We start from the raw sequence: 27,891 nt of genomic DNA on the forward strand, positions 1-27,891 counted from the left end.
GGCCATGGACACGCCATTGATTCTCTCAGCACCCCTAGACAATTTTCTGTGACTTAAAATCGTAGAGATCTCCATGAAAGGAACTTCCATTCTACGATGTGCCTACACTTATTAAATCACAGGCCCATCCATATCTATCTATTTATGTATCTATCTATTTATCTCTACATAGATATGAATAGATAGATCTTAATGGGCTGGTGATTTATATTAATATAGATAGCCTGAAACAGCAAATTATCTTTACTTTTTGTGTCTGTCTATCTATCTACCTATCTCAAGATAGATAGATAGACCTGGATGGGCCTGTGATTTATATAGATATATAAATAGCAAATTATTTTCATCTTTCTTTCTTTCTTCTTTCCTTCCTCCCTCCCTCCCTTCTTTCCTTCTTTCCTACTTTCTTTCTTTGTTTGTTTCTTTCTTTCTTTCTCTCTTTCTTTTTCTTTCCTTATTTCTTTCCTTGTTTCTTTCTTTCTACCCCAAAGCAACACAGAAAGAAGGTGAGGATAATTTGCTGTTTCAGACTAACTGCTACCACTGAGAACACCCTACTTTCACACCCTTCCCCCTAAAGTATAGGAATTTGTAAAAAGTGAGTTACATAGTAGAAAATCTTCTATAGTAGTTATCAGTTTGGATTTCTCTTGTGCAAACTTTTACCCTCTATGTAAATGAACAATTGGTTATTAATGATGACTAGAGAGAATTGATGGGTAACAGGTAAAAGCAAGGGACTGGAGAGGTTAGACTAAAGGGGTTCAGGGTCCTAGACAAAAGAAAGATGGAAATAACTCAGAGGTGGGAGGTAAAGGAAAGTGAGTGAAAGAAGAGAGAATTGAGAGTTAAAGCCTAGGACTAAAAGAGATCTGTCATTTAGAGAGTCAAGATGAACTTCTCACATGGACAAATCTAAATCCTGAACTTGGGTTCAAAAGACTCACCCCGTGAATACAAGATAAAGAAGGCTGGCCTGGCTTGGTGATAATCAGAGCAAAAACCTCCTAAAATTCCAGGGTCATCTAAGTGAACTCCCAGTGCAACATGAGTCAACAGTATGACCTAGCACCCCAAAAAGCTAATGCACCTTAAAATGCATTAACAGAGGTATGCTGTTCAGAGTGAGAGGTACATTTTTTTTTTGCTGTAATCAGAACATATCTGGCCCAGTTCAGGACCCTTTGTCTTAGAAGGAATAGTGACAAATTTGAGTACATTTAAAGAAGGGTAGCTAAGTTGGCAAAAGGTCTCAAAACCATGGCATAGGAAGATCAGTTAAAGGAATTGAAAGATGTTTATCTTGAAGAAAAGACTTAGAGGGGACATGATCATAGAAACTAGATTTATATTTGGAAGGGAGAGCAAACATCTAGTCCACTTCTCTCACTTCTCAGGCAGAGAGAGGTTAATATATATTTTTTAATCCTTGGAATGTTTCACTTATCTATTTTCAGAGAATAGAACATGGACCAGAAGTAGAAGTTGTATGGAGGCAAATTTTGGCTTAATTTAAACAAAGATTTTCTATACTGGAGTGATTTACAAGTAGAGTGAGCCTCAGGACACAGTAAGTTCCCCATCATTGGTTATCTTCAAATAGATTCTGGATGACAACTTGTTAGTATGCTCTAGATAGCAGTATTGCTTGGGTTGAATTGAAGTAATGCTCCTGAGGTCCCTTCCAGCTCAGAGGTTCTATGATTGTATAGCATGGCTTGGGGAGCACCTGTCTGCCTAAGTTGGAGAAGGAATTGGGAAGGCAGACTATTGCTTCCTTGGTAGCCAGAATGGGAACACTGAGGCATTTCCTCCTGGGATATGAGTAGGAGGTGGGGACAATTGGGTAGGGAATAGAGACTTCATAGGGAACTATAGAAAGAAGAGACTAGGTTGAAGGTAGACAGAGACATCCACATCAAAGGTAGCTCGAATGGACACCAAGCTTCTAAACTAGACAAAGCTGGTCTCAATTCCTACTTCTTATATCTGCTATTGCCATCTATAAGGAATGTATGTCTCAATCAATTCTCATGCCTGGGATGAGGTAGCTTTTATTGTTCTAAAGGCACCCAGCTTGAGGAGCTTGTTCAAGATGGAAGAATTATGGGAGAGGAGGTAGAGGTGTCCTCAAGGCTATAGTCTCAAGAAAGAGGCCTAAGCCTTGAGTGATGGTATCAGAGGATATGAAAGGCATGATTCCAAAGGATGGAAGTTTCCTATGGTTCCCCAAGTGTTGGTTCATCAAGAGAGCCTGAGGTTTCAAGGGATTTAGTCCCCATGACTCTCTCAATCTAGGGAATCCCAGGGATCAGAATATTTCTCCTGAGGGATACTTACTCCTAGGATTCCATCCAGAGGTGCCAAGGGATAGCGAACGGGGACACTCAGGTTCACTGGTCCAGTTGCTCCCTTCTTCATCACTGTTGCTAAGTATCTGTTGCCAGAAATCATGAAAAGCCCTATTAGGAGCTGCAGTGGGTAAGGTTGCCCTGGAGTACAATGCCATACAGAGCCTAAGAGCTCTTATCTAGTCCATCCAGAAAGGCTGAGCTTACTTGTCATGGAACAGGGAACTCTGATAATGGGATGCAGGCTCATGGCCTTTTTTTTTTTTTTGAAATATGAAGTCCATATAAAACCATGTGCATATAGCATGGCTGACTTTAGAGTCAACAGATTGGGCACTTTTTTGTATGCAGAATCCTAGTACCGATAGTTCTCTATAGAGACAAAAATGAAGTTAGAAATTCCACCATCTGTCCAAAGTCTCAGGAAACTTCTTATAGGACAAAACATGGATTTCTTCCAACTAGATCTGTCCCAAGGGGTGCAGGACATGGGTCTACCTAGGTTGCTCGTGAGGGTTAGGGTTCTCAGAGGGGACAATCTGACTCTCTTTTGCCTTTTATATAGTTAGGGTCCCTTTCTGCCATCTTACTTAGCAACTCAACCCCTCAACACTAGGGCAATGACCCACATCCCTTTCTTTCCAGAATTCTCCACTCACCTCCTCCAAATCCAAGGAGTCCTGCCGCTGTTCAGTGAATCTCTGGGGTATGCCGTGGGGCTGAGCTGATCCCACTGAGCTCTTCCTTAACTCTTCCTCAGTGGTAGCCTGTTCTAAGGGGCTGACTCTCTTCCCCTTTATACCTTGATAGTTTCTCTGGAATAGCCGCCTTCTTGCTTGTCCTCCTGTGCTTCCAGGATTCCTCTGGCTCCTGCAAGGCTCCTGAGAACTGTTGGCATCCTGCTCCTTGCTTAAATATGTCTCTTCTTTGTCTTTCTGTACCCATAGTTCTCTTTCTCCATCCCAAGTAATCTGTTTCTTTGCTTCTGTTCTCCACTCCATATCTGCTCTGGTCTGTGCCTTTGCCATCTCAGTGTCTGTGCAGTGAAGGGCTGTGGAGTAGATGCCTTCCAAATATGTGGAGTGGACACTGCAGGGGGCTGGCTGGCAATATAGGTATTACGCCATTTATTGTCTCTCTCTTCTTCCAGATCCCCATTGTCCACAGGTTGTGTCTTCCTTATATCTTTGCAGTAGGAAGGCTTAGAGATAAGTTCTTCAGTTTGAAGAGGTGATGGAATCCCCCACTGAGCCTCTGCTCCGGAGTAGAGGTCTGGGGCAGCCTTTCCACCTGAACCCACATGAAGAGCAAGTCTATCTTCTCTTACCCTATCCATCACCTCCCAAACCACTTTATCTAAACTATTTCTTTTAGCTGAAGCAGAGGGTTCAGAAGGTCCATCCCGAGGGGATGTGTACAGGCACATCTTGGATACTGCTCTCCGAAGCGCTCCACAGGGGATCGGGCCTCGGGTTCCGGGGGAAGGACCCGGATGAGGGGTGCATCGGCAGCACTGGGCCACAACAATTGGGATGGCATGAATTTCTGGACAGGAGTCTTGGACACATAGGAGTAGAGGCAGAAAAAGGCATCAGCTGTGGTGGCCAACGTTTGCACCTGCTTAAACCGACCTGTGGGCACATGGTGATGAACCATCAGCAATTTCTGGGATCCCCTTGGAAATCTCTGGAGAATCCTGGGGACTTTCAGAATCTCTGAAACCCCCTTGGAAACTTTCCAGGAATGATCAGAAGCAAAGGAAGAGTCTCCTGACCAGCTTTACTGACTGGATTGGGGATTCAGAGAATCTCAGAGTTGTCAGGGTCCCCAGAAGAACAATCTCCTCTACAAAGACCCCACAAAGCAATTGTTCAACCCCCTGCTTGAAATCTCGAGTAATGGGGCACTCATTCTTTTCTGAGGGAGCCCATTACACTTTTAAACAGCTTTGCTTGTTAGAAAAATTTTCTTTTTGGAGTTGATGTTTACTTCTTTGTAACTTCTGTTAGCTGCTCCAAGTTCTACCCTCTGAGGCTAAACTCAGTGTTCTATCCACTATGCTATTCAGCTGCCTCCAACTGCTGTAACTACTGCCAGACTACACCCACTGGTCTGTCTTCCCTGATCCTGATTCAGAGGAAATGGACCTAAATTATATCAGAAAGATTGCCATGGTATAACAGAACAATGCACAGCATTTAGAGTAAGAAGAGCTAGGTTCAAATCCCTGCCACTTATTACCTGTATAGCCTTAGCCAGGTCACATCACCTCTTCCCTTCACTCCCTTATCCATAAAATAAGATTTTGAATTAAATTCTAGATCATAATCAGACATTCAGGAATCCAGATTAGAGACACTGGAATGTATGACCAAGAGGAGATCACCTGAGGCTTAGACCATTCAGCCCTGGGGGTTTTGAGGGGAGAGTGGGATAGACTGACCTTCATTGACACTTACTGGCCAGCATCAAGCAGGGGTCCTCCATCTCTATCCTTTGCACCTGAGCTTTCAGGAACACCTGAAAGTCAATGCCCTTTGCCTGGGAGGGGGTGGTGAAGAAGCGGGCAGGAATCCGAGCTGTGGCTCTATGATTGTCTTGAGCAAAGCCCAGGCTGAAGAGTACATCCTCTGCATCCTCCCGGACTTTGTCCAGAATCTCTGAGATGCTGTGGATAGAGAAAAATGGGGCCAGTGAGGACAGCCTCCAACAATGAGTTCAATCATAGAGTGTAGAGAAAGAAAGAAAGAGAGAAAGAGAGAGAGAGAGGAAGGAAGGAAGGAAGGAAGGAAGGAAGGAAGGAAGGAAGGAAGGAAGGAAGGAAGGAAGGAAGGAAGGAAGGAAGGAAGGAAGGAAGGAAGGAAGGAAGGAAGGAAAGGAAGGAAGAAAAGATGAAAGGAAGACAGGAAGAAGGAGAAAGAAAAAAGAAAGAAAGAAAGAAAGAAAGAAAGAAAGAAAGAAAGAAAGAAAGAAAGAAAGAAAGAAAGGAGGGAAGGAGGGTGGGTGGGAGCAATGGAGGGAGAAAGGAAGGAAGGAAGGAAGGGAGGGAGGGAGGGAGGGAAGGAGGAAGGAAGGAAAGAAAAAAGATCCCCAAACTCAAAATCTGATATGTCACCCTGATCTCCTTTACATCTCAGCTCCTACACTTCCTAGTTGAGCAAATATCTCACCTCTTAGAGTTTTAGTTTCCTTACTATTGAAAGGGGTTATACTACCTAATTCACAAGCTTGTTATGAAGAAAGTACTTTCTAAATCTTAAATGACTTAGAAATGTTAGCCCATGTTTTCTCTCTCTCTGCCTACCCTTGCCACCAAATTGCCTGAGGATAGGAATTAGGAATTAGATTGTCCAACAGTTCTATATGCACTGGCCCTGAAGTCAGGAGGACCTGAGTTCAAATCTGGCCTCAGACAAAACACTTGACACTTACTAGCCGTGTGACCCTAGGCAAGTCACTTAACTCTAATTGCCCCCCCAAAAAAAATCAAATGTGTTTCTATAAATACTTATTTTGACTTGCTTAGTTTTTACTGGTACCTTTAACTAGTCAGCTCTGTTATCCACAAGGAAGTCCTGCAATGTTGAAATCTTAGAGCTGCCTTCTCAAGACTAACACTCAAGGACTGTCTATTTTTCAAATTAGACTCAAAAAGTTGGGCAGTATCTTCTGTAGACACAATGGTACAGGGCAGGAAAAGAGTTTTGATCATTCATTTGATGTTAATTACTATTTGACAGTTGATGAATGATAATTTGAGCCTCAGGAAATAGGCTTTAAAAAGGAGACTGAAAAAAGGAGAAGGGAAGCTCAAAGTGGCCTGAAGGTTTTGCTCTCATTCCCCCAACTGCCATGCATTTTCTACCTTGAACTGGTTTTATTGGTCCCACTGGTCATGTTGCTAGATGCCATACTGCAGCCAAGGTTGAGTAGATGCCCTGGCCTGGTTTTCTCCAGGAAACTCCTGTAAGGATTAGAAATACTGTCATTAGCCCTTCTCACAAGAAGTACCATCTCTGATAACTGCTCCCCAAGCCATTCTCGGCAAGATGGGTGATGGTGGTGGTGGAAGTGTTAATCTAATTACCACCTGGATGCCCTTTTGGTTATTCTTATCTCCCACTGGGCCCTCCAATACCGTGTCTGGGCAACATCTCAATTCCCTCTTACTATCCTTCTTCTCTCTGTCTGGTTACCTCAGTGTCCATATGGGTCACTTTCATCCTCCATTAAATGTTCTCATTCCCATCTAAGCAAACTCATTCCTTCTGCTAGATACTCTCATTCCCATACTGGTTACTAATGGCCAGGTGGACCACATGGTATTTATGAGTTCCGTGGAGAAAGGTAAGGAAGGTATTTGGAAAGGCAGTATTTTGGGGGTGGGATGCTGGAGGCCTATGTTAACAGGCCAGGGTAACATGAGCAATGTATATTTGGGGTGTTCTCCAAGGAAGATGGAAGTATCCTAAGGCCACCTTTCTTGTTGGCCAGCAGGGCACCAGTTGCCTTGGAATGGCCTTCATCACTCACCTGGAAAGAAGTTTACCATTGGATGCTAACAGAATTGCTGAGGGATGGAGAAGAAAGGAAAAGAAAACAAAGAAACAGTGAAAAAAGTGGTCAGAGTTTTTCATCTTGTCCCAGTCTAAGTGGCCAGCCCTTTTTCCTCTGTTCCTCTACCTCTAAGTGGACCACCTTTCATGTTCCTATTGCTTGACCCTTGGAGCCCCTACTCTATCCCTGTATCAGTTTAATGAGAATACCTGTCTGTGTTCTTGTCTATGTCCGTGGATTTGTCTTCATACTGGGACTTTCCCAGAATGCCTATGAGGGAAGGGGTTGCTTGAGCAATGTAAAGCTCTCCAGGGGCAGGAATTATTAGAATCTGAGAATGTTAAAATCAATTGAAAGGACCCTAGAGTTCACCCAGACCAAACTCCTTATTTTATAGATGAGTGAGGCCACAAGAGATGAAATAATTTGTGTGAGGTCACACACTGAGAAAATGGAAGAGAAGAACTTCAAATCCATGTCCTCTGACCTTAGGGCCAGCTATGTTCCCATCTGGTCTCACCAAGAGCCCTTGGAAGTAGATGAGCTGAGTTCAAGTCTGGCTATGTGTCCATGGGCAAGTATGATGAGAATAATGATTATGGCTCACATTTATTTAATATTTTACAAAGTATTATTAGTACAAGTATTATTATCCAGGTTTGACAGATGAGGAGGCTGAGGCTTAGAAAGGGCTAGTGATTTGTTTTCAGTTATATGGCTAATAGAAACTAGATGTAGGGCATGCTCACAATTATATGGCTTGTCAAGATAGATGGGAGTTGAACTCATGTCTTTTATTCTAACCCAGTGTTTTCTTCATAACATCAGACTGTCTTCAGGACTGAGACTAGATGTTCCATCTCAGCTCCTATAGCATGGGACCAGGACTGCTCTGGGATGCTTAGGCTTGGGTTTGTGTGCCAGTCTTGTTAGTCTCAGATGATAAGTCTCTAGAGTCTTGTCTGTTGACAATGCTCAGCTTAGGCATATTCTTTGTCTTAGATTATAATGATGAACAGAGCCAGCCCAAGGGAAAATGGTGAAGTAGGAAGCTGATCAACCCCTCATCTTCTCAGGGCTGGTATCCCTTTCCTAACCCCCCAAGGTTCCCAAGCTATTCTATCTCTCCAAGAAAGTATCTGGTAAGTCACTTTGCCTCTCTAGGTCTCAGTTTCCTCATCTTTAAAACCAAGATATTAGGAGTAAACCCTAATATACCTTCCAAGTCTGGCTGTCTGTAGTTCTGTTGTTGTAAGAGTAAGTCCCCAGAAGCTTAAGGTGATTTGTATTAATATAACACTCCTTTGAGAAGTTCTTTTTTATTTTTAAAGACAGATATAGGGATCCAAAAGAATGCATTTCTAATAGTGAATTTCAAAAAGTGTGTGTGTGCATGTGTGTGTGTGTGTGTGTGTGTGTGTGTGTGTGTGTGTGTGTGTGTGTGTGTGGCTTTTCTGCATCCTTCAAATTTCACAGTGTTGGTGGTAATCTCCATTAATCCAAAGTAGAGGAATGCTTAACCCCTCTCCAGAACCCACATTTAAGCCTCTGCTCTTGATAATTCCCTCAGACCCCACCCTGGACCTTTTAGCTCTTACCCTCTGCTCCCAAGGTCAGGTCATCATCAAAGCTGGCTTCATGGCTGGGATATCCTTAGACATAAACAAGAAACCAAGAAGATCTCAGTTAAAGGAGACTTGCTTTCCCAAGAGATAGGAAAGCAGGAGGGGGCATACATGTATACAGTCACACATACATGTATACAAAATCGTGATACACAAAACTCCATACAAACTCATGAGTAAGTATGCACACTTGTACACACAAATGAAACACATGTCTATATACATTCATGTTTAAATATACACAACTGCACACATAGTCACATGTAACTAAAATTCCCTTTTCCCTACTCCCTCCCCTACCCCCATACAATCAGTTACACAGTCACATATCTTTTGCCTTTCTTTGTATCCTCAATGCTTAGCCAGTGCCTGACACATAATAAGTGCTTAATAAATATTTATTGACTGAGTGGTAATATAGACAAAAATACATTGTGCTGTCATTTAGAAAGTGAGCTATCTGTACATGGAGAAAACCCAACTGATCCATTCTGTGAACCATCAATAATCCCTTACCTGAGCTTCCAGGGATCAATGGCATATATTTGCAAGAAAATGTATAGTTAAAAAAATAGATACAATCCACAGTCCAGGAAAGAGAATGAGGGAGGGAATAGATTCAGCACTCACCACCATGGATGGACAGGCCGGGCTCTTCAGGAAACCCTTCCTCGGAGGATCTGAAATACAGAAAACTAAGTTTGTGCTGCTTTACCATAAAGATAATAGAATTTTCCTGGAAATTAGATGGCTGCTCATGTTTCTCCCAGGTTAATTAGCATCTCTATGCAGATGATCCCTAGCTGTATAGACCTAGCTCTAGTCTCTCTCCTGAGCACTCACATCACCAACTATCTTTTGGACATCTCCAACTGGATGCCTCACAGGCAGCTCAAAAGCAAAATGCCCAAAATAGAATTCATTTTTCCCAGTAATCTCTCTTCTCCCCAGCTTCCCTATTGCTGTCCACAATACCACCATCTTCTCAATTACCCAGGCTCACAGCTGCAGAATTATCTCTGACTTCTCTCTCACCCCATGCATCTAATCTGTTGCTATATGTTGTCATTTCAACTTTCACAATCTCTCTCATTATATGTCCCCTTTCCTTCACTTACACAGCCACCTCCCTGATTCAGACCTTTCTAAGTCTTCTCCATTCCAATCTACCCTCCATTCATCTGCCAAAGTGATTTTCCTAAAGTATCAGTTTGACCATATCATACCCTACTCAAAAAAATAAAATAAAATCGATGTCTCTGTACTGTTTCCCAGGTCCTTTGTGTCTTTCCAAGTTTCTGTTTTTGTTTTTATTTTACTCCCATAAACTCTGGGATCCAGCTTCACTGGCTTTCTTGCTATTTGTAGCATATGACACTCAATTTTCCCTCTACATGCCTTTCTGTTGGCCATCACCCATGGCTGTAATGCTCTCCTTTCTCACTTCTACTTCTTAGTTTTGTTGGTTTTCCTCATGAATTAATTCACATCTCATCTTCTACAAGATTACTTTCTATTTATTCTGTTTATATCTGGTATATTTTTCCTAATTAGAATGTAAGCTTTTTGAGGACATTGCCTGTTTTTGCCTTTTTTGCACTTAGCATATTTTTGGGCACATAGTAAGTACTTAATAAATGTTTCTTAATTGACTGATGTCAGGCTTCCCATGTTGTTCAAGGAAGGTCCAAGAGGGTTTGCTTCATATTCCCACTGAGTTGACTCTTCATAGACTATCATTATATATATATATATATATATAGAGAGAGAGAGAGAGAGAGAGAGAGTTATATGTAGTTATATGTAGTTATATGTATGTATATATATATATAGAGAGAGAGTTATATGTAGTTATATGTAGTTATATGTATGTATATAGTTATATATAGTTATAGTTATATATATAGTTACATATAGTTATATAGAGTTATAATATAATATTGTTATAATATATTATATGATATAAGATATTATATGATGTGATATGATATGACATGACATGACATGACATAATATAACATAACATAGTACTATAACCTTCTGTTAGTTGGTTTCCCTACTTCTATTTTCTCTCTTCTTCATGGAACAATATAAATGCACAACATTATCTCCATCCTATAGCCAGACAGTGCTTTTTTATGCGGGGTACTGCTGGGCATTGTGCAAAGTGGTATGGCTCCTACCCTGTGTTACTTATAACTTTATATTGTTTACTACATGGGGGTTATTTCTTTTTTAGTTAAAAGGGAATTTCCCCTATGTAAAAATCTCATGTATATACTTTGTGCTAATATATGTCTATATTTGTTGTTTTACATACTTTGCTCATAATGGGTACTAAATCAGTGTTTGTTGAATTGGCTTTGTTGAATGAGGCTTCTTTATATCCCCCATCACGTCTAGTAAATGTCTGGATATACAGTACATAAGAGCATAGGATTTTGAATTGGAAAGGATTGTAGACATCATCTTGTCTATTCCTTTAATTTTACAAATGAGGAAACCGAGATTTATAGAATGTAAGTGACTATTGTAAGGCCACATGAGTACTAAGGAATGGGAGTAGAATCTTGACTGATCACTGGGGAAAAATTCAAAAAGTAACATTAAAGGTATGGTTATGAAGCAGTCCTAGAAAATGTAGAAGTAGTGAACTCAGTGATCCAGCATAGCTTCATGGTCACACAGAACCAACCTCATTTCCTTTTGCAACAGGTTTACAGGAAGATTAAGGGGAAGTAAAGATATAGATTAACTAGATATGCATAAAGCATTTGACAACAACTCCTACTTCCTTGAGGACAAGAGAGTGAGCTATAGTGGTTTTAAAACTAGTTGAATGATTGGCTCTACATGAAAAAAAATTGTCTGTCAGATATACAGATAAGGGAAGAGTTTATGAGCAAACAAGAGATAGAGACAATTACAGTAGATAAAATAGATAATTTTGATTACATGAAATTTTAAAACTTTTATGCAAATAAAACCAAAATAGTCAAAATTAGAAAGGAGGAAACTAGGAAAAACATTTACAGTAAGCTTCTTTGATAAAGGTCTCATTTCTCAAATATATAGGGAACTGAGTTAAATTTAGGAAAATAAGAAACATTCTCCACTCAATAAATTATCAAAAGATGTGAACAGGCAGTTTTCAGAGGAAGGAAGAAAGGCTAACAATAGTCATGAAAAAAACTCTAAACTCACTAACAATTAGAGAAATGAAAATTAAAACAAACCTGAAGTACCATCTCACATTTATCAGCATAACTAATGTGACAGAAATGGAAAATGACAAATACTGGAGCAATGTGGGAAAGTAGGTACATTAAATACACTATTGGTGGAATTTTAAATTGCTCTAACCATTTGGAGAATAATTTGGAACTATGCCCAGGGACTATCAAACTGTGCATATCCTTTGACTTATCAATACCACTACTAGGTCTGTATCACAAACAGATCAAAGGAAAATGAAAAGGATCCACGTGTACAAAAATATTTATAGCAGCTCTTTTTGTGGTGGCAAAGAATTGGAAATTGAAGGGATGCTCATCAATTGGGGAATGGCTGAACAAGTTGAGGAATATGATTGTGATGGAATACTATTGTTTTGTAAGAAATAATGAAGGGGATGAAAAAAACAAAGAATGAAGGGGATGGTTTCAAAACTTAGGAAGACTTATATAACCTGATGCAAAGTAAAGTGAGCAAAACCAAGAGAACATCGTACAATAAGAGCAATATTGTAATGTAATCCACAATAATTCCAAAAGACTCAAAGCAAAATGCCATTAGTCCTGAGAACTCTCTGTGTGAACTCTAAGTGCAACTTGGAGCATTTTTTCTCCACTTTCTTGCTCTTTTTTGGCCTCATGCATAATTTGAAATTATGTTTCGCACGACATGTATAATGGGTTTTGGATTACTTGCCTTCTCAGTGGGTGGGGAAGAGGGTGGATGTAGGGAGAGAATTAAGAGCTCAAAATAAAAAAAAAAAAGAAAATTAAAAAAATAAGATGACTGACTCCAAAGAATGGTTAGTAATGAGTTGAAGTCATAATAGAAGAAGGTCTGTCACAGAGTAGCATGAGGATTTGTCCTTGTTTATTTTTCCATCTAACATTTTTTACCAACATTATAGATGAAGGCCTGGATAGCACACTTATAAAATTTGTGAATGATGACTATTGGAACAGGCAGCTATCATATCAAATTACAGAGTTGGTGTGAGAAAAGATAGGCTAGAATTTTGAGCTGAATCTAATGAGATTAAATGTAATAGAATAAATAAAAATAAGCAATTATACAAACAGAATATGGGGGAGGTGTGATTAGATAACAATTCATCTGAAAGGTAATCGAAACTTTTAGCATACTAAAAACCTCAAAATCAGTCAACACTGAGATATAGCAGGCCAAAAAAATCTCCCCAAAACTCCCAAACCCCCCAACTTAACCTAATCTAATATTTGGCTACATTAAGAGTACCACAGTATTCAGAATGAGGGAGGTAGTACTCCTACCATACTCTTCCCTGGTCAGTTCAATTCTTGTGCCACATTTTAGGAAGAACATTGATAAGTTGGAGAGATTCCACAGGAGAGCAATGAGGTTAGCAAATGGTTTCAAATTCTTAATGTTTGTGTAAAGAACCAGGAACATTTAGCCTGGAGAAGGCACAATAGCTATCTTCAAACATTCCACGCTCTATCTTTTGGAATCAGACTTATTCTGCTCAGGGTCAGAGGGCAAAACTAAGAGAAGTGGATGGAAGATGCAAAGGAGCAGATGTAGGAGGAAGTTTCTAATTGTTAGAGATACCTAAAAGTGGAATGGGCTATGTCAGGGCACTATTGGGTCACTCTCACTAGAAATATTCAAGCAAAAGCTAGATAAGCTTTTTCTGTTGTTGGTTTTGTTATACAGGGGATTGTAAGTCAGGCACAGGTAGAATGGATGGCCTCAGGGGTCTCCTCTAATTCTGAGACTGTGATTCTATGAAGTAACACAGTCAACGTTCAAACCCAGGTCTTCTGGCTTCAAATCCAGTAGGACTTCAATGTTCTTACGTGGACATGAGAATTTCTTGGGTTCAATTGAAAAGACAAAGGAGCATGGTTGAAACCAGGTCTTCTGACTCTATATCCAGTAGGACTTCAGTATTCTTATGTTGACACAAGAATTTGGTGGGTTCGATTGAAAAGACAAAGGAACATGGAGAGAAAATATGGACACTAGCAAAGAAAGTCAGCTCTCAGTATCTGCATTGTTGATTACCCATGGCTAATTTTAAATCTAAGAGAGTGGGAGTGATGGTGTGCTTCTTATTTCTTCAAAGCAATCCTGACATAATCCTTTAATCTCCTATTCCCAAAATTCTACTGCTGCAAGTGCTCAATGAATGGCATAAGATTTTGAAATCAGCCCCAGCTAAATAATAATAGATTACACTGTAGGAATACCATAGGTTCCATCATTATTTTTTGTTGTTGTTGAGGCAATTGGAGTTAAGTGACTTGTCCAGGGTAACACAGCTAGTAAGTTTCTGAAGCTGGATTTAAACTCAAGTCCTCCTGACTCTAGGTCAGTCCTATGCTCCACTGTGCCACCTAGCTGCCCCTGTGGGTTCTATTCTAAAATCGGTCCAGAAATAACCTTTGGTTACTGTTTTAAATTAATCATGCCGTAGCTTCCCATCTTATTTGTTCTAACCAATACATTATTTTATTTTGAAGTATTTTCTACATAATTTATATGTTCATAGGACTTCATGACTTATAAAATACTTTACTCAATACAGTTACTTTGCCTTCTAATTCTAAATCATAAAAGTCCTCTAAATATGCAGGACAAATGTTATTAGTCCCATTTTACAAATGTGGGAAATGTGATGTACACGAGTGAAATAACTTGCCTATAGACACATCATCAGAACTGGGATTTGATTTCATGTCTCCTGTCTCAACTGGCTCTCATAAACCAACAAGCAGAATATTTGGATTAAGGTTAATCACAAGCATGAGAATGTTTCCTGGTTGTTGTCATTGTTGTTGTTGTTATTGTTTGGTCGTTTCAGTGATGTCTGACTTTTCATGACCCCATTTGGGGTTTTCTTGGCAAGGATACTGGAGTGATTGGTCATTTCCTTCAGGTTAAGTGACTTGTCCAGGATCACACAGCTAGTAACTGTCTGAAGCTGGATTTAGACTCAAGTTTTCTTGACTCTGGGTCTGGCACTGTCTCCAAGGTCTCATCTACCTTTCTGTGTCCTGGGGTGAGTTATAAAAAAGTGATTCCAGAATGTGTATACTTTGTACTCTTAAATGAAGCTTGATTACAGCATCCAGTCCATCAGTTTGACCTTAATAAAACACAGCTTCTCTTCTGTGCTTTATTTTTCATTTTCATTTGTCTATTTTATTAATACTTTTGTCTTTTATGACAATCATTTCTTGATATATCCTGCCCATAATAGAAACCTTTCTTGCAACAAAGAAAAAACATGAACCACAACCTAATTTATAGTTATTTAAGATTATGAGATTTAGAGTTGGAAGTGAGTTTATATAGCAGATTAGTCAACCTATTCATTATGCAGAAGAGGAAACTAAAACTCAGAGAAGGAAAATGCTCAAGGTAGAACAAAAACCAGCTTGTCTGCTTCCAAATCCAATTTTCTCTCTACTATGCCATGGAAGAAGATGCCAAAAAGATGTTCCAGTTCTATGCCTATGCTTATGCCCATATCTATGTCTATGTCTACCACTTCATCTGTGTTTGTCTATGTCTATGTCAATATTTATTTCTATGTCTGTGTCTGCTACTGTGTCTAAGATTTCAAAAAGTTAGCTTGAGCACCTGACCTAGTTCTACTCCTAGCATTACTATTTCTAGGGGGGAAAAAAAGTCTTCTCTGACATCTAATTCTTAGTTTCGCATTCAGTTCGATCCTCATATGAATTATCCTTTAGGAAAAAGTACCCAGCTCTTTGTCTCCCCTTTCCTTATTTTATCCCTTAAGGCCCCAGAACAAATAAAAAAGAAATCTGTGAATCCCAAGTTAGGGCCACTCAGCCATAGCTCTTAACTTTAGTTCATAGTCCCAACTCTAATCCCTACTCCCAACATACATCCCAATCCCAAACTCAAATCCTTACTTATATCTTAACCTGTAAAGCTTTAGGCCCATCCATTAGTCCTAACCCTAAGCTCTAGCAATAAAAGTAAGATAGACACTCACAATCTTAAACACTTTCCTATAATCTCTTCCCAAATCCAGAGAGTGAAAATTTAGCTTAGGAGTCAGGGAACTCAGCTTTCTCCCACTTTGGCTTGCTTCACACAAGTCATAGTTCTGCACTTACCCACAATCCTGAAGCCAGTCTTCAATTTTATTTGTGGGGCTCTCTAAAGAAATCAGAAATTAAGTCAGCAAGAGAATCAAAGGAAACTTGAACCAAGGTGTCACTTTTTTCCTCTCCCCACTTCCTACCTTCTTCTACCTACCTCATTACCAACAGTCACTCAATTCAGTCTCAGTGATATGGCACTCTTACTACTTAGGCTTGTCTTTTCTTCCTAAGATTGAGTGTAATAAAAATACGACCTCCCTTGCTTAGGTTGGATGACCTCCTCAATGAAAGTTAATGACTGCCTTGGGAAACAGGGCAGTGTTTATCCCCAAAGAAATAGAAATAGGAAGACTTGCCCAAGTCACACAGAAATTCTATCATTGAGACAAAACAAGAATGCTAGGTCCCCTCACTCCCAGTACAATGTTTTTTCCATGGTATGTTACAATAAATCAGATTAGTTCCAGGACACTATATACTCTTGGGGCTGAGTTCTCATATTTTGGTATCCTACTAATGCCACCGCATTGTCAGATTCCTTAAGACTGATTCCCTGCTTCTCATTCATTCATTCATTCGTTCTCATAGTGAATGTAAAGAGTAACTGCTTCTCTTTTGGCCAAGCAACCCTGAAGGTCTTCCTCTCCTAGTTTGATTTTTTTTTTTATTAAAGGGGCCATCCTTTGACTCACCTCTTAAAGAGGCCTATTCACTGATTGGGTGTTGCCTTACTCAAAGTGAGAACTTGAAAAGACCTTAGACCTTTAAAAGGGCCAAGATCTCCCACTGTATCCTGGGCCATCTCCAGTCATCCTGATAGACATCTGGCCACTGGACTCAAGTCGCTCTGGAGGAGAAAGTGAGGCTGGTGACTTTGCACGGCACTCCCTCACTCAAATCAAAGTCAATTGCAAGTCATGTCATCATCTCCCTGATGTCACGGTCCTCTTTGAGAATGAAGACCATACCACAACCACACAACCACATTCATTCATTCACCAACACTTCTTTTCACCATCTTTTATAGGCAAAGTACCCTCAGTCTTCTGCCCAATGCCTCAAATCTTCTTAACCTTCTGAAAGTGGTCAAAATGAGGCTCTCCTAAGTCTACACGCTGCCCAGCTATGCTAGCATTATTTCCCCAGAGAAGCCCACTCTGATGGCCTCAAGTCCTTCTGGATGCCTAACTTCTCCTCACCTTCCAAGAAGACATCATCCAGATTGGGAGGCTCAGGGTCTGGAACATCTTGCAAGGCAGCTGCTGCCTCCTCCTCTAGGATCTGCGTCTGCCAGTTGTGGGTCTTCTGCAGCCATGCCCGCCGCTTTTCCCAGGATGTGGGGCTGAGCACAGAGCCTTCCATGGCTTACACTGGGACTTCAGAGCATTCCACAACTATAGCGAGACTGACCTGTAAAAGGAGCCACAGTGACATCCATCTGACCAACTAAGAAACCTCTACTTCCTAGTGGCTCATCCCATTCACACCCCCCACCCCCCACTTCAGGTTGCAACTACTCAATCCAAGGCCATTGAGATCCAATCCTCCTCCAGAAGAAGTAAGGGAATTAGGGTAAAAAAAGGAGACCAATTTTTCTTTCTACAATCTCTTTGATGTGAATTTTGTCTAAACATCTCTGTTGTTACAATTTTCAACCATTTATTGTTCTTTGATTATGGATAATGATGACAAAATAAAAATGATGAAGAAAATGACGATGGCTGGGGGCAGCTAGGTGGCACAGTATATAGAGCACCGGCCTTGAAGTCAAGAGGACCTGAGTTCAAATCCAGCCTCAGACCAAACACTTGACACTTATTAGGTGTGTGACCCTGGGCAAGTCACTTAACCCCAATTGCCTAAAAAGCAAAAAAAAAAAAAGATGATGGTTATGAGAATTATGATATAGTCTGGCCTTATATTTATATCAGATCTTATGGTTTTCAAATAGTGTAATGCACAATGTTTCACTGAATTTTTATGATAATTCTCTGATGTAAAAGAGGCAGTTATTATCACTGTTTTTTTTAAGTAAAAAAAAAGCCTTCTCAGAGAGATTCAGTGACTTCAGCTTCAGCTATAAAATGAAGAGTCTGGACTAGGGAGTCTCTAAGGGCCCTTCTAGCTCTGGTATTCCATGAGTTTTAGATTCTACAGCTTGCCCATAGTCACTCAGCTAGTTAATGGCAGAGCTGCAACTATAAAACAAGTCTTCTGATTCACACTCTAAGATACATTCTCCTTTTAAAAGTGGAAATATAGAAACAGTGGATATAGAGCCAGCCTTTGGGGTCAGGAAGATTTAAGTTCAAGTCTTAACTCTGAAAGACCCCTGCTATGAGATCTTGGGCTGGTCAAAACCTTTTAGTATTCTGGGAGATTTTACATTGCTGACAAATAATTGATCTGTATCAATGGAAGGAATTTCCATGAGGGGAGTTCCTTGCATTGATCAAATCATAAGTCTGGACACTTCTTTTCGCCATGTACCTCCCTGCTCTCTCCTCCAAAAGAAAAATGTAAATTCAAGAGTCAGCCTTTTGAGCGTGTGATGGCTTACATGAGAAAATTTGAAGGGCCCTGAAAGGGTATTCCTTGAACTACAGAATTCCTTTTCACAAAACCTGAAATCTCCCCATTAAAATTCATCATTTTGAGAGTTTTTTAAGATCTTTTAATATAGTAGGGATGTAGTAAAGAGAGTGTCAGACTAAAAGTCAAGAGACCTGGGTTTTAGTCCTGGTTTCCATCACTTGGACTCTATGCCTCAGTTCTCTACTCTGAAGAATGGGAATAATAATGAGTCTCATGTCTACCTCACAGTGTTATTGTGAGGACCAAATGAGGTAATGTGAGTACCAGAGCAACAATCAGGTGCTCTCCAGGCGTGAAAGGAAAAGACTCTCAGAAAAATAACACTTTATCTAACTGTCAGACAACATCTTAGGATAGAATCATAAAATCTTAAATTAGAAGTTAACATTGGTCTCCTTTTTTTACCCCAATTCCCTTACTACTTCTGGAGGGGGATTGGATCTCAATGGCCTTGGATTGAGTAGTTGCAACCTGAAGTGGGGGGTGGGGGGTGAATGGGATGAGCCACTAGGAAGTAGAAGTTTCCCAAACTTTCTCCATCCACAGTGCCCTAGTGTCTCTGTAATTTCTTCATGGTGTTCTTGGAACAAAAGAAATACCTAACGGTTCTATTTATTAAGTAGCTAGATCAAAACTTGAAAATTTAAAATATCCCTCAGTGCCCTTGTAAGTTCACATGGTTTAAGAACCATGGATTTAGCCATGGAATTATCAGTTTAGCAATGAAAAGGACATTCGAGATCACCCAGTCCAATACCTTCGTTTTACAGATGAAGAAACTGAAACAGAGAGCTTGTGACTTGCCCAAGGTTACATAGCGTATAAATGACAGAGATAGGACTTGAAACCAGGTCTTCTCTCTCTAAATACGGCATTTCCTCCACTGTATAATACTGTCTCCCCTTAGTCCATCTAGTCTTAACACCAAAAACCATCCTTTAGATATCCTGACAAGTGGCCATCAAAACTCTGCTGGAAGACTTTGAATTCTGGGCAGGACTGTTATTCCAAGCAAGAATATTTGGGCTAGAGGTAGTTGCAAAGAAGAGACTACAAGATACAAAATACAGAGTATAGATACAGTTGTGCTGAGAGAGAGTAATATAATTCTTACCTCCATCAGGCCTTCAAGTGGAGGCCATAATAACATGGGGGATAATTGCTCTACCTCGTAGTGAGCATTGGCTAAAGATCATAAGGCCAGGCAGGGGCACAGAGGTCATTGTATGTGTATGAGAGAGTGCATGCATGCATGTGAATGTGTGATTCTCCTATGGTGAAAGTAAACTGCTCAAGGGAGAGAGCTTGCCCCATGGATATCTATGTCTCAAGGCCTTACATCTTTGATCTCCTGATTGCTCCATGTAGATCATTGCTCTGTCATAACCTGGTGATGGGAAACCTACTGTCCCTTGGGGCAGCCCTTTCTGCTTGTGGAAAGCTCTAATTGTTCAGAATATTTTCTTTATATTTCTTCTTGGCAAATTCTACCCATTAGTTCCAGTTTTGTTGCCATGTAGAGCAAGTAGAACAAGTATATTCTCTCTTCCACGTGACAGGCCTTTGAATATTAAATATCTCATGCCTCGAAGGTCCCTTCTCCAGGTTAAACATTTTCAGTTTCCTTAACAGATCTCTGTGTAGCTCTCATCATCCTGTCACTTCACCAACCCCCTTGCTCTTGGACACAGCTTCATAAACGATAAGAATTGGTTGGGAACTCTAAGATGATAGGATCAAACATTTAGAGCTAGAAGAGACATTAGAAGCCATGAGGTCCAACCTTCTCATTTTATAAATGACAGAAGCTATGAGAGGTTAATTTTTTGTCACATAAATAATGGTTATCCAAGACAGATTGTGAACCCAGGTCTGTCTAAGTCCAAGCCTATCACTCCAACCATCACTTCTGACAATCTAGTCCAAATTTTTTATCTAAGAGATGACAAAATGGAGACATGGGGATATTTTGCATCTTAACCAAGGCCATACATTGTTTAGTGGAAGAACTAGGGTTCAAATTTAATCCTGTTGAATCTTAGTCCAATGCCCTCTACCATTCTTGTACAAAGCTGCTCCTCTCATATGCTGGATCCAGCTTGTCAACATTCTTCCTAAGCTGTGATATATTCAGAACTGGATCCAATACTCCAGATAACGAAGCCTAAGAGTGAATGGGTACTTTTGGCTATAGTGTCACACACTAATGACCCATCCTGAGCAGGCAGTTCATGGAATTCTCCAGGATCTGTCTGCATGAATGACCATATCATGGAGTCTTGTTTCCCCCATCTTGTATTTGAACCCATCTGTGAGATCTTCCATTTCTCACTATTAAGTTCCATCTTATTAAGTTCCACCCATGGTTTCTGTCTGTCAGCATATTTTTGAATCCTGACTCTATCACTGAATGTGTTAACAATCTCCTGTAGTTTCATGTACTCTGCAAATTTGAAAAGCATGGTCTTTATGCCTTCATCTAAGTCCTTGATAAAAAGATTGAACAGCACAGATTAGCTTTTCTTTATCAGATATTTCACAAGAGCAGCTGAGAGCAAAGCCTTGTGGGAGTGGAAACAAGCCAGACCTAGTTTAAAGGGAGAAGGTGGCACTAGAAGGCTGCCCTGGTCTTCAGGCAGAGGTATCCATGGTGCTGCACAAACTACATAGCTAAATTGAGGACCACTCCCATCAAACTTCTCAAAACTAATATTTGAACCTCGTCTTTCTTCATTACCAGAGGAAAAGAAAGTTTCCATTGCAAATCCCAAAGATCTCAGTCCTTTCCCTTTCCTTTTGTGTTGGTCTTCCAGGGGAAGAATTGCCTGGGTGCTAGAAGCCTGGGGAGCCTGAAGCAGATCACTTAATTCACAGCAACATTCTGGAATCATCTGCTCATGGCATTTTAGAGAAGGCTACACTACAATGGTCAAACCCAAATAGAAATGAAGCCATTGCCGTTGTACAGTAGTGTCCAACTCTTTGTGATCCCATTTGAGATTTTCTTGGCAGAGGTACTGGAGTGGTTCACCATTTCCTACTCCAGCTCATTTTGCAGAAGAGAAAATGGAGGTAAATAGGGTTAAGTGACTTGCCCAGGATCAAAATTATTTCAACCAGCCATTTATTGACTAAGGAAAGAACATATTAACAATATCCATGTTCTATTCTATTTTTCTTTATTTTGTTAAATATTTGCCAAGTTGCATCTTAATCTGGTTTAGACTTCTAAGTGTTTGAAACATCTTAATCACAAGTTTTGGTTTAAGTATCTGGCTATGAACTCTGTGAACACTGTCAGGTTGCATGTTTGCATGCCATACATCATCCCCAAGAAGTCCTTTACATCTACTTTTTGTGGTTGCAGAAGCTTTTATGTTTGTTTATTTGTTTTGTTTTTCCTGGGAGAAGTATCTGACAGAACAATTCTCTAGCATCAGAGACAGGAGGTAGAAGACGCTAGAGTTTTTCAGCCCTCTATAGAAAGAGTTCTTAACTACCTCGCATTTCAATTATAATTGATTTCCTTCCTAATCATATATATTTAATTTTAAGCATTTAAAAACAAGATTCCAAGAGTCCATAGGCTTCTTCAGACTGCCAAAGGGGTCTGTGGCACAAAGAGATTAAGGGCCTTTGTTTTATAGAGAGGAGGTTAATAAGAGAGGAATTTCTGCAACTGATACTTAATATCTTATCAACTTTCACTCTTCCCACTCTCCTGCCCACTCCTTCACCCTCAGTATAGATATAGGGATTCCAAGACTTTCCTCCTTGGCATATCAGCCTCTGAATTCATATATAAGAAGGGAGCATAGTTTAGTATATTAGTATAATGTGTATAGAATTTTGAGTCAGAAGATCTGGGTTTGAATCTTGCCTCTGGTACTTACTCGCTGTGTGACTTTGGGCAAATCCCTTCATATCTCTGATCCTTGTTTTCCTCATCTATAAAATGAGAGGGAAGGGGAGAATGGGCCAGATGATCTCCCAGGTCTCTTACAGCTTTAGATTCTAAAACTCAATAAGGCAAACCAGATAACCAAAAAAAAAAAGTAATCCTTTAATGCATTTTCCAGATAAGTAGAGATGATTCCTGGATTATGTATTTTGACCTGCAGATTTATTTGCATGCTTTATTTAGTATGAACCATCAGATCTCATCCATCCTTCTGTCCCTATGCTTAGAATACCACCTCCCTCCCTGTTTGGCACTTTCCCCCTCATTCCTCTCAGATACCAATCAAGATCAGTTCAGGAAGGCTTCCTAGATGTATCAACATGCTCTGTCTTCCCATAGTTTTGCCTTTTTTCCCTCTGCTCATGCAGTACTGCCCAGTAAACACTTACAATTCACTTTTTGCCATCTTTACTCATTCATTTGATGGTTTCTGCTTTCGGCCCTTTGTTGCTGGTCCCTGGAAGTGAGACACCTGGAGAAGGAGGAGGAGCTCTATCTAGCAAGTTATGCTAAACCCAGCCAGAGACCAGGTACATACAATCAGTGCATTGTTCTGTAAGGCCTCTTTCCTGCCAGGGACAAGTAAAAGATAAAGGATTGTCTGTTTTTCCTTCTGTCACCTCCCTCCAGAACGCCATTTAAAAACCACTTTTCCCTTCATGGTTGTCCTCATTGTTGGTGGGCTGGGGCAGGGGGTGCTATTGGAAGGAAGGAGGAGAGGATGAGAGGAAAAAAAGGAGGAGCAAAGATGACCAAGATTAGATAACCAGGGTATAGCATTAATGCATTTACAGATGGCAGATGCTTCATAAATGTTTGAATTGAATTAGCCAGATTCCAGAGACACTTCCAACCCAAACTCTCAGAATTAAAGTCCTTAGTGTGGCTTCTATTTTTGAAAAGAGGGATCTCAACTTTTAGTGTAGCTCTAGGTCAATGGATTCATGTTTAATCCCCGAGCTGGCTACTGGGACATTTACTGAAACACAAAGACGACTTCGGTTTGATCTTCCCTAGGACAGTTTTTAGAAGAGATCCAAGAACTATGCCCAAAGTGCTATAAAAATGTGCATACCCTTTGATCTAGGAATAGCACTTCTCGGGCTGTTTCCCAGAGATATCATACAAATGGGAAAAGGACCCACATGTACAAAATATTTATGTTGGCAAAGAATTGGAAATTGAGAGGATGCCCATCAATCGGGGAATGGCTGAACAAGTTGTGGTATATGAATGTAATGGAATACTATTGTGCTAGAAGAAATGATGAGCAGGCTGACTTCAAAAAAAACCTGGAAAGTCTTGTATGGTCTGATATTGAGTGAAGTGAGCAGAACCAAAAGAACATTGTACACAATGACAGCCAAGTTGTGCGATGACTGATATTGATAAACTTAACCCTTCCTAGCAATACAAGGATTTAAGACATACATCTCCAAAGGCCTCATGTTGGAAAATGCTATCCACATCCAAAGAAAGAACTCTGGAATTTGAATGTAGATCAAAGCATACTATTTGCTATCTTTTTTTTCTTTATTCTATTGAGTTTTGTTTCCTCTTTCTGGTGATTCCTCCTATTGGTTCGAATTCTTACTTACACCACCACTAATATGAAAATATGTTTAATAAGAATGTATGTGTATAGCCTATATCAGATTGTACGCCGTCTTGGGGAGGCGGGTGGGGAGGAAGGGGGACAAAAATTTTAAACTCAAAAGCATATGGAAGTGATTGTTGATAAATCAAAATAAATTAATAAAAAAGAAAAAAAGAAAAGATCCAAGCTACATAAATGATCACTCCCAAAGTCTTTCTAATTTCTAAGAAGAAAAATAAAATTACCATTAACTGAAAGCTTAAGTACCTCTATTAGAGTGAGCATATTAATTTTAGGTCAAATTTAATTAAGAAACAGCTAGGTGGCCCAATGGATAGAGTATGGGCCTGGAGTCAGGAAAGAACTGAATTAAAATCCAGCCTCAGATATTTACTAGCTGTGTGACCCTGGGCAAGTGTCTTAACCTCTCTGCCTGCCTGAGTTTCCTCATCCATAAAATGTGAATAATAATAGCACCTACCTCCCAGGGTTGTTGTGAGGATGAAATGAGATACTATCTGTAAAATACATTGCCAACCTTAAAATGTTATATAAATATTAGTTATTCCTATTTACAAACAGCTAAGTGGCACAGTGAATCTCAGTATTTGGCCTGAAGTCAGGAAGACTCATTGTCTTGAGTTCAAATCTGGCCTCAGAAACTTACTAGCTGTGTGACCCTGGGCAAATCATATAACCCTGTTTGCCTCAGTTTCCTCACCTGTAAAGTGAGCTGGAGAAGGAAATGGCAAACCACTCCAGTATCTCTGCCAAGAAACCCCCAAATAGGATCATGAAGAGTCAAACATGACTAAAATGACTGAGCAAAAATTGATATTATATTGGAGAATTTTATAATCACATCCTTCTATTGACTACATACCCATTGTATTAGTTAACTCCCCTGCTAAATAGTTAGCTTTCTGAGCATCAGGGATATGTTTTAATTCTTTATTCTGCAGCCCAAGTAGTAGGATATTGCTTTATATCCCATGGGCTCAACAAACACAGGAGAAGCCAGGGGGCAGCTAGCTGGCAGGGATAGAGCACTGGCCCTGGAATCAGGAGGACCTGAGTTCAAATCCTGCCTCAGACACTTGACACTAGCTGTGTGACCCTGTGCAAGTCACTTAACCCCATCGCCTTAGTTAAAAACAAAAAACAAAACAAACAAACAACCAACACGAAAGAAGCCAGGTGGGCCACAGCTCACATTGCATAGACTTATTATACAGTGGGTGAACATATCTCCATTTCATGCGGATAAAATCAGACAGAATATCAATGGCCTTTGACATAGGCAACCACCTTGTCCTCAGCACTAGCTTCATAAGGGAGCACTTTGTTTTCATTGAACTTCTTGGAGCAAGACTCTGTCTTTTGAGGTGGGAGTGGGGGTGTTTAGCTTGGAAAAGAAGAGACTTAGATTTTCAGTGGTTCTTAACTTTTTTTTTGTACTGTGGACCTCTTTGGCCATGGTCTGTTGAAGCCTATAGGTCCTTCTCAGAATCATAGTTTTTAATGCATAAAATAAAATTCAAAGGACTACAAAGGCAATTGGGGTAACAAGGTGGCATAGTGCTAGGCCTGGAGTCAGGAAGACTCATCTTCCCAAGTTCAAATCTGGCTTCAGATAACTTACTACTCTGTGACCCTGTTTGTCTCAGTTTCTTTACCTGTAAAATGAGTTAGAGAAAGAAACTACAAACCATTCCATTATTTTTGCCAAGAAAAACCCTGAATGAGGTTACAAAGAGTCAGAAACAACTGCAATAAGTGAACAATAGCAAAGGAAATCAATTATATTGAAATACAATTACTAAAATGTTTAAAAACCCAAGTTCTCAGCCCTCCAGCTAAAGAACTCCTGACTTAGGAAGAGATATGAGCTACAGTCTTCACATATTTCAGTACATATGGAAGAAACTTGCCCTGCTTTGTCTCAATGGGCAGAATGAGGAACAGTGAATGAATATCATAGAAAGAAAGATTTCAGCTCCATGAAAAGAGAAACTTCTAAATAATTAGAACTTTCCACAAGTGGAATGAGATGTTTGAAGAGTCTCCACATCACTTGAGGTCTTCAGGAGAAGATGGACATTGATTCCAGGGATATTGTAGAGGAAATTTCTGCTCAGGTAGGGATTGCATTTTTTCAAGCTTTGAGATTCTGTGGTTCTTGACTCCTCTATACTGCAAGACTCCGCAGAATGACCAAATCTGAGGTTGAAAGAGACTCAGTGGCTTCTAGTCCAAATTGTACATGAAAGTAATCTCCATTATAATATACTCAAGGAGTAGTCACCTAGTCTCTGCTGAACATCTCCAAGGAAGAAGAACCCACCCCTTCCAACCCAAAGACAGCCCATTTTGGACAGCTTAGATTGTTAACGAAGTTTTTCTTGACATCAAATTTAAATTTAGCTCTTTTTGAATCTTCTTTGTGCATTTCTCTCATTCGTTACTTTAGGAGCAGGCATAGATGTGATTTCAGCAATAGTCCATAAATGGGTCTGAGTGAGACTGAGGGTGACTGGGGAGGGGGTATGCATAGATAACTTGTTGTTCTGTGTTGTGGCTACTCAAGTTGATAAAGATGGGACAGAATGGTCAGGGAGCATTGCTTGACTACAAACTCTTGGGGCTAGCATGACTATTTCTCTCTCTCTCTCTCTCTCTCTCTCTCTCTCTCTCTCTCTCTCTCTCTCTCTCTTTCCCTCTCTCTCTCTCTCTCTCCTGATTCCCCCTTTTACTTCTCATCTTCCTTTGCTTCTAATAAGTTGGGATGGCTAGACTAGAATAGAAAGGGCTAAAGAGTGACTTGTCAACAAGTTTCAAGTCTATTTTAGAGTTTTTATGCTCTCTAAAGCCATGAAAGATCAAAGACAATACATGCTTTCCCTCTGTGTTCAACTTCAGCTTTAAGAGATTCTAAAATCCCAAACAGTTGGTTAGGAGGGGAGGGGTCTTCAAGAATCTTTGAAACATGAAGAATATGGATGGGGAAAGTGATGGGAAGCAACCAGGGCTGCAGTGGGGGTCACAGGAGGGCTTAAAGCCAGAGATCTGGGGGTAATGTAGGAGAAACAGACACCATTGCGATCAATACAGATTCTTCTTGTTGACATGAACTATAGTTGGCTCCATATGCTAGGAGATGTGATATCTGTATGGCTGTTTGAGTGTACATTTGTCAAAAAATAGTGCTGTGTGATAGAAAAAAGATCTAGATTTGGAGTTAGAAGACCTCTGTTTCCCCATCTCTAAAATGGGTTGGAGAGTAAATGAGATGATTTATTCTCGCTCCATATTGCATGATGCTAAGTGGGAATGAACTTAAACTCTTGTAGTCCCTGTTCTACCATCCACACAACTTTAGATAAGTCACTTAACTGTTTTGGCCCTCAGTTTCCTCTTCTACAAAATGGGGACAATAATAATTCAGAAGGATATTGTGAGATTTAAATAAGATAATGGAATTAAGTGCTCTGAACCCTAAAAGAGTTATATGTGGGTTATTGGGAATTCTAGTCATTGAGAAGGAAGAATTCCTTAACTATTGGAATGAAATTCATCCAGTGGGAAAAACAGTGCACCTCTACTATTAACTCACTGTGTGGCCTTGAACAAGCCAATAAATTCCATTGGTTCCCTATTAGCTTCAGGATCAAATATAAACTCCTCTGACACATAGAGAGCTTCAAAACCTGGCCCCTCCATACCTTTCCAGTCTTCTTACACTTTTTCTTCTCCATGATCTCTATAATCCAGCTACACTGGTCTGCTTCCTGTTCTCTAGATTTCTTGCTTTTGTACTAGCAAAGGCCAGTATCCTTTGGCTGGCTGTCTCCCA

At 40.1% G+C, this 27,891-nt stretch overlaps 1 protein-coding gene across 1 annotated transcript in view; it reads right to left on the reverse strand.

Moving 5' to 3' along the window:
- The window catches only part of TESPA1 (thymocyte expressed, positive selection associated 1), a 46,193-nt gene that overhangs the window by 7,316 nt on the left and 10,986 nt on the right, over positions 1–27,891 (reverse strand). The window contains 12 exon segments of the mRNA XM_020979453.2: positions 2,341–2,437; positions 3,011–3,399; positions 3,402–3,797; positions 3,800–3,982; positions 4,811–5,019; positions 6,217–6,315; positions 6,885–6,921; positions 8,507–8,560; positions 9,164–9,213; positions 15,898–15,940; positions 17,085–17,295; positions 22,831–22,913. Of these exon segments, the coding sequence (XP_020835112.2) occupies positions 2,341–2,437; positions 3,011–3,399; positions 3,402–3,797; positions 3,800–3,982; positions 4,811–5,019; positions 6,217–6,315; positions 6,885–6,921; positions 8,507–8,560; positions 9,164–9,213; positions 15,898–15,940; positions 17,085–17,247 (1,720 nt within the window). The 5' untranslated portion in view covers positions 17,248–17,295; positions 22,831–22,913.

Source organism: Phascolarctos cinereus, unplaced genomic scaffold (genome assembly GCF_003287225.1).
Source record: "Phascolarctos cinereus isolate Bilbo 61053 unplaced genomic scaffold, phaCin_HiC Scaffold_1;HRSCAF=81, whole genome shotgun sequence".
NCBI lineage: Eukaryota > Metazoa > Chordata > Mammalia > Diprotodontia > Phascolarctidae > Phascolarctos > Phascolarctos cinereus.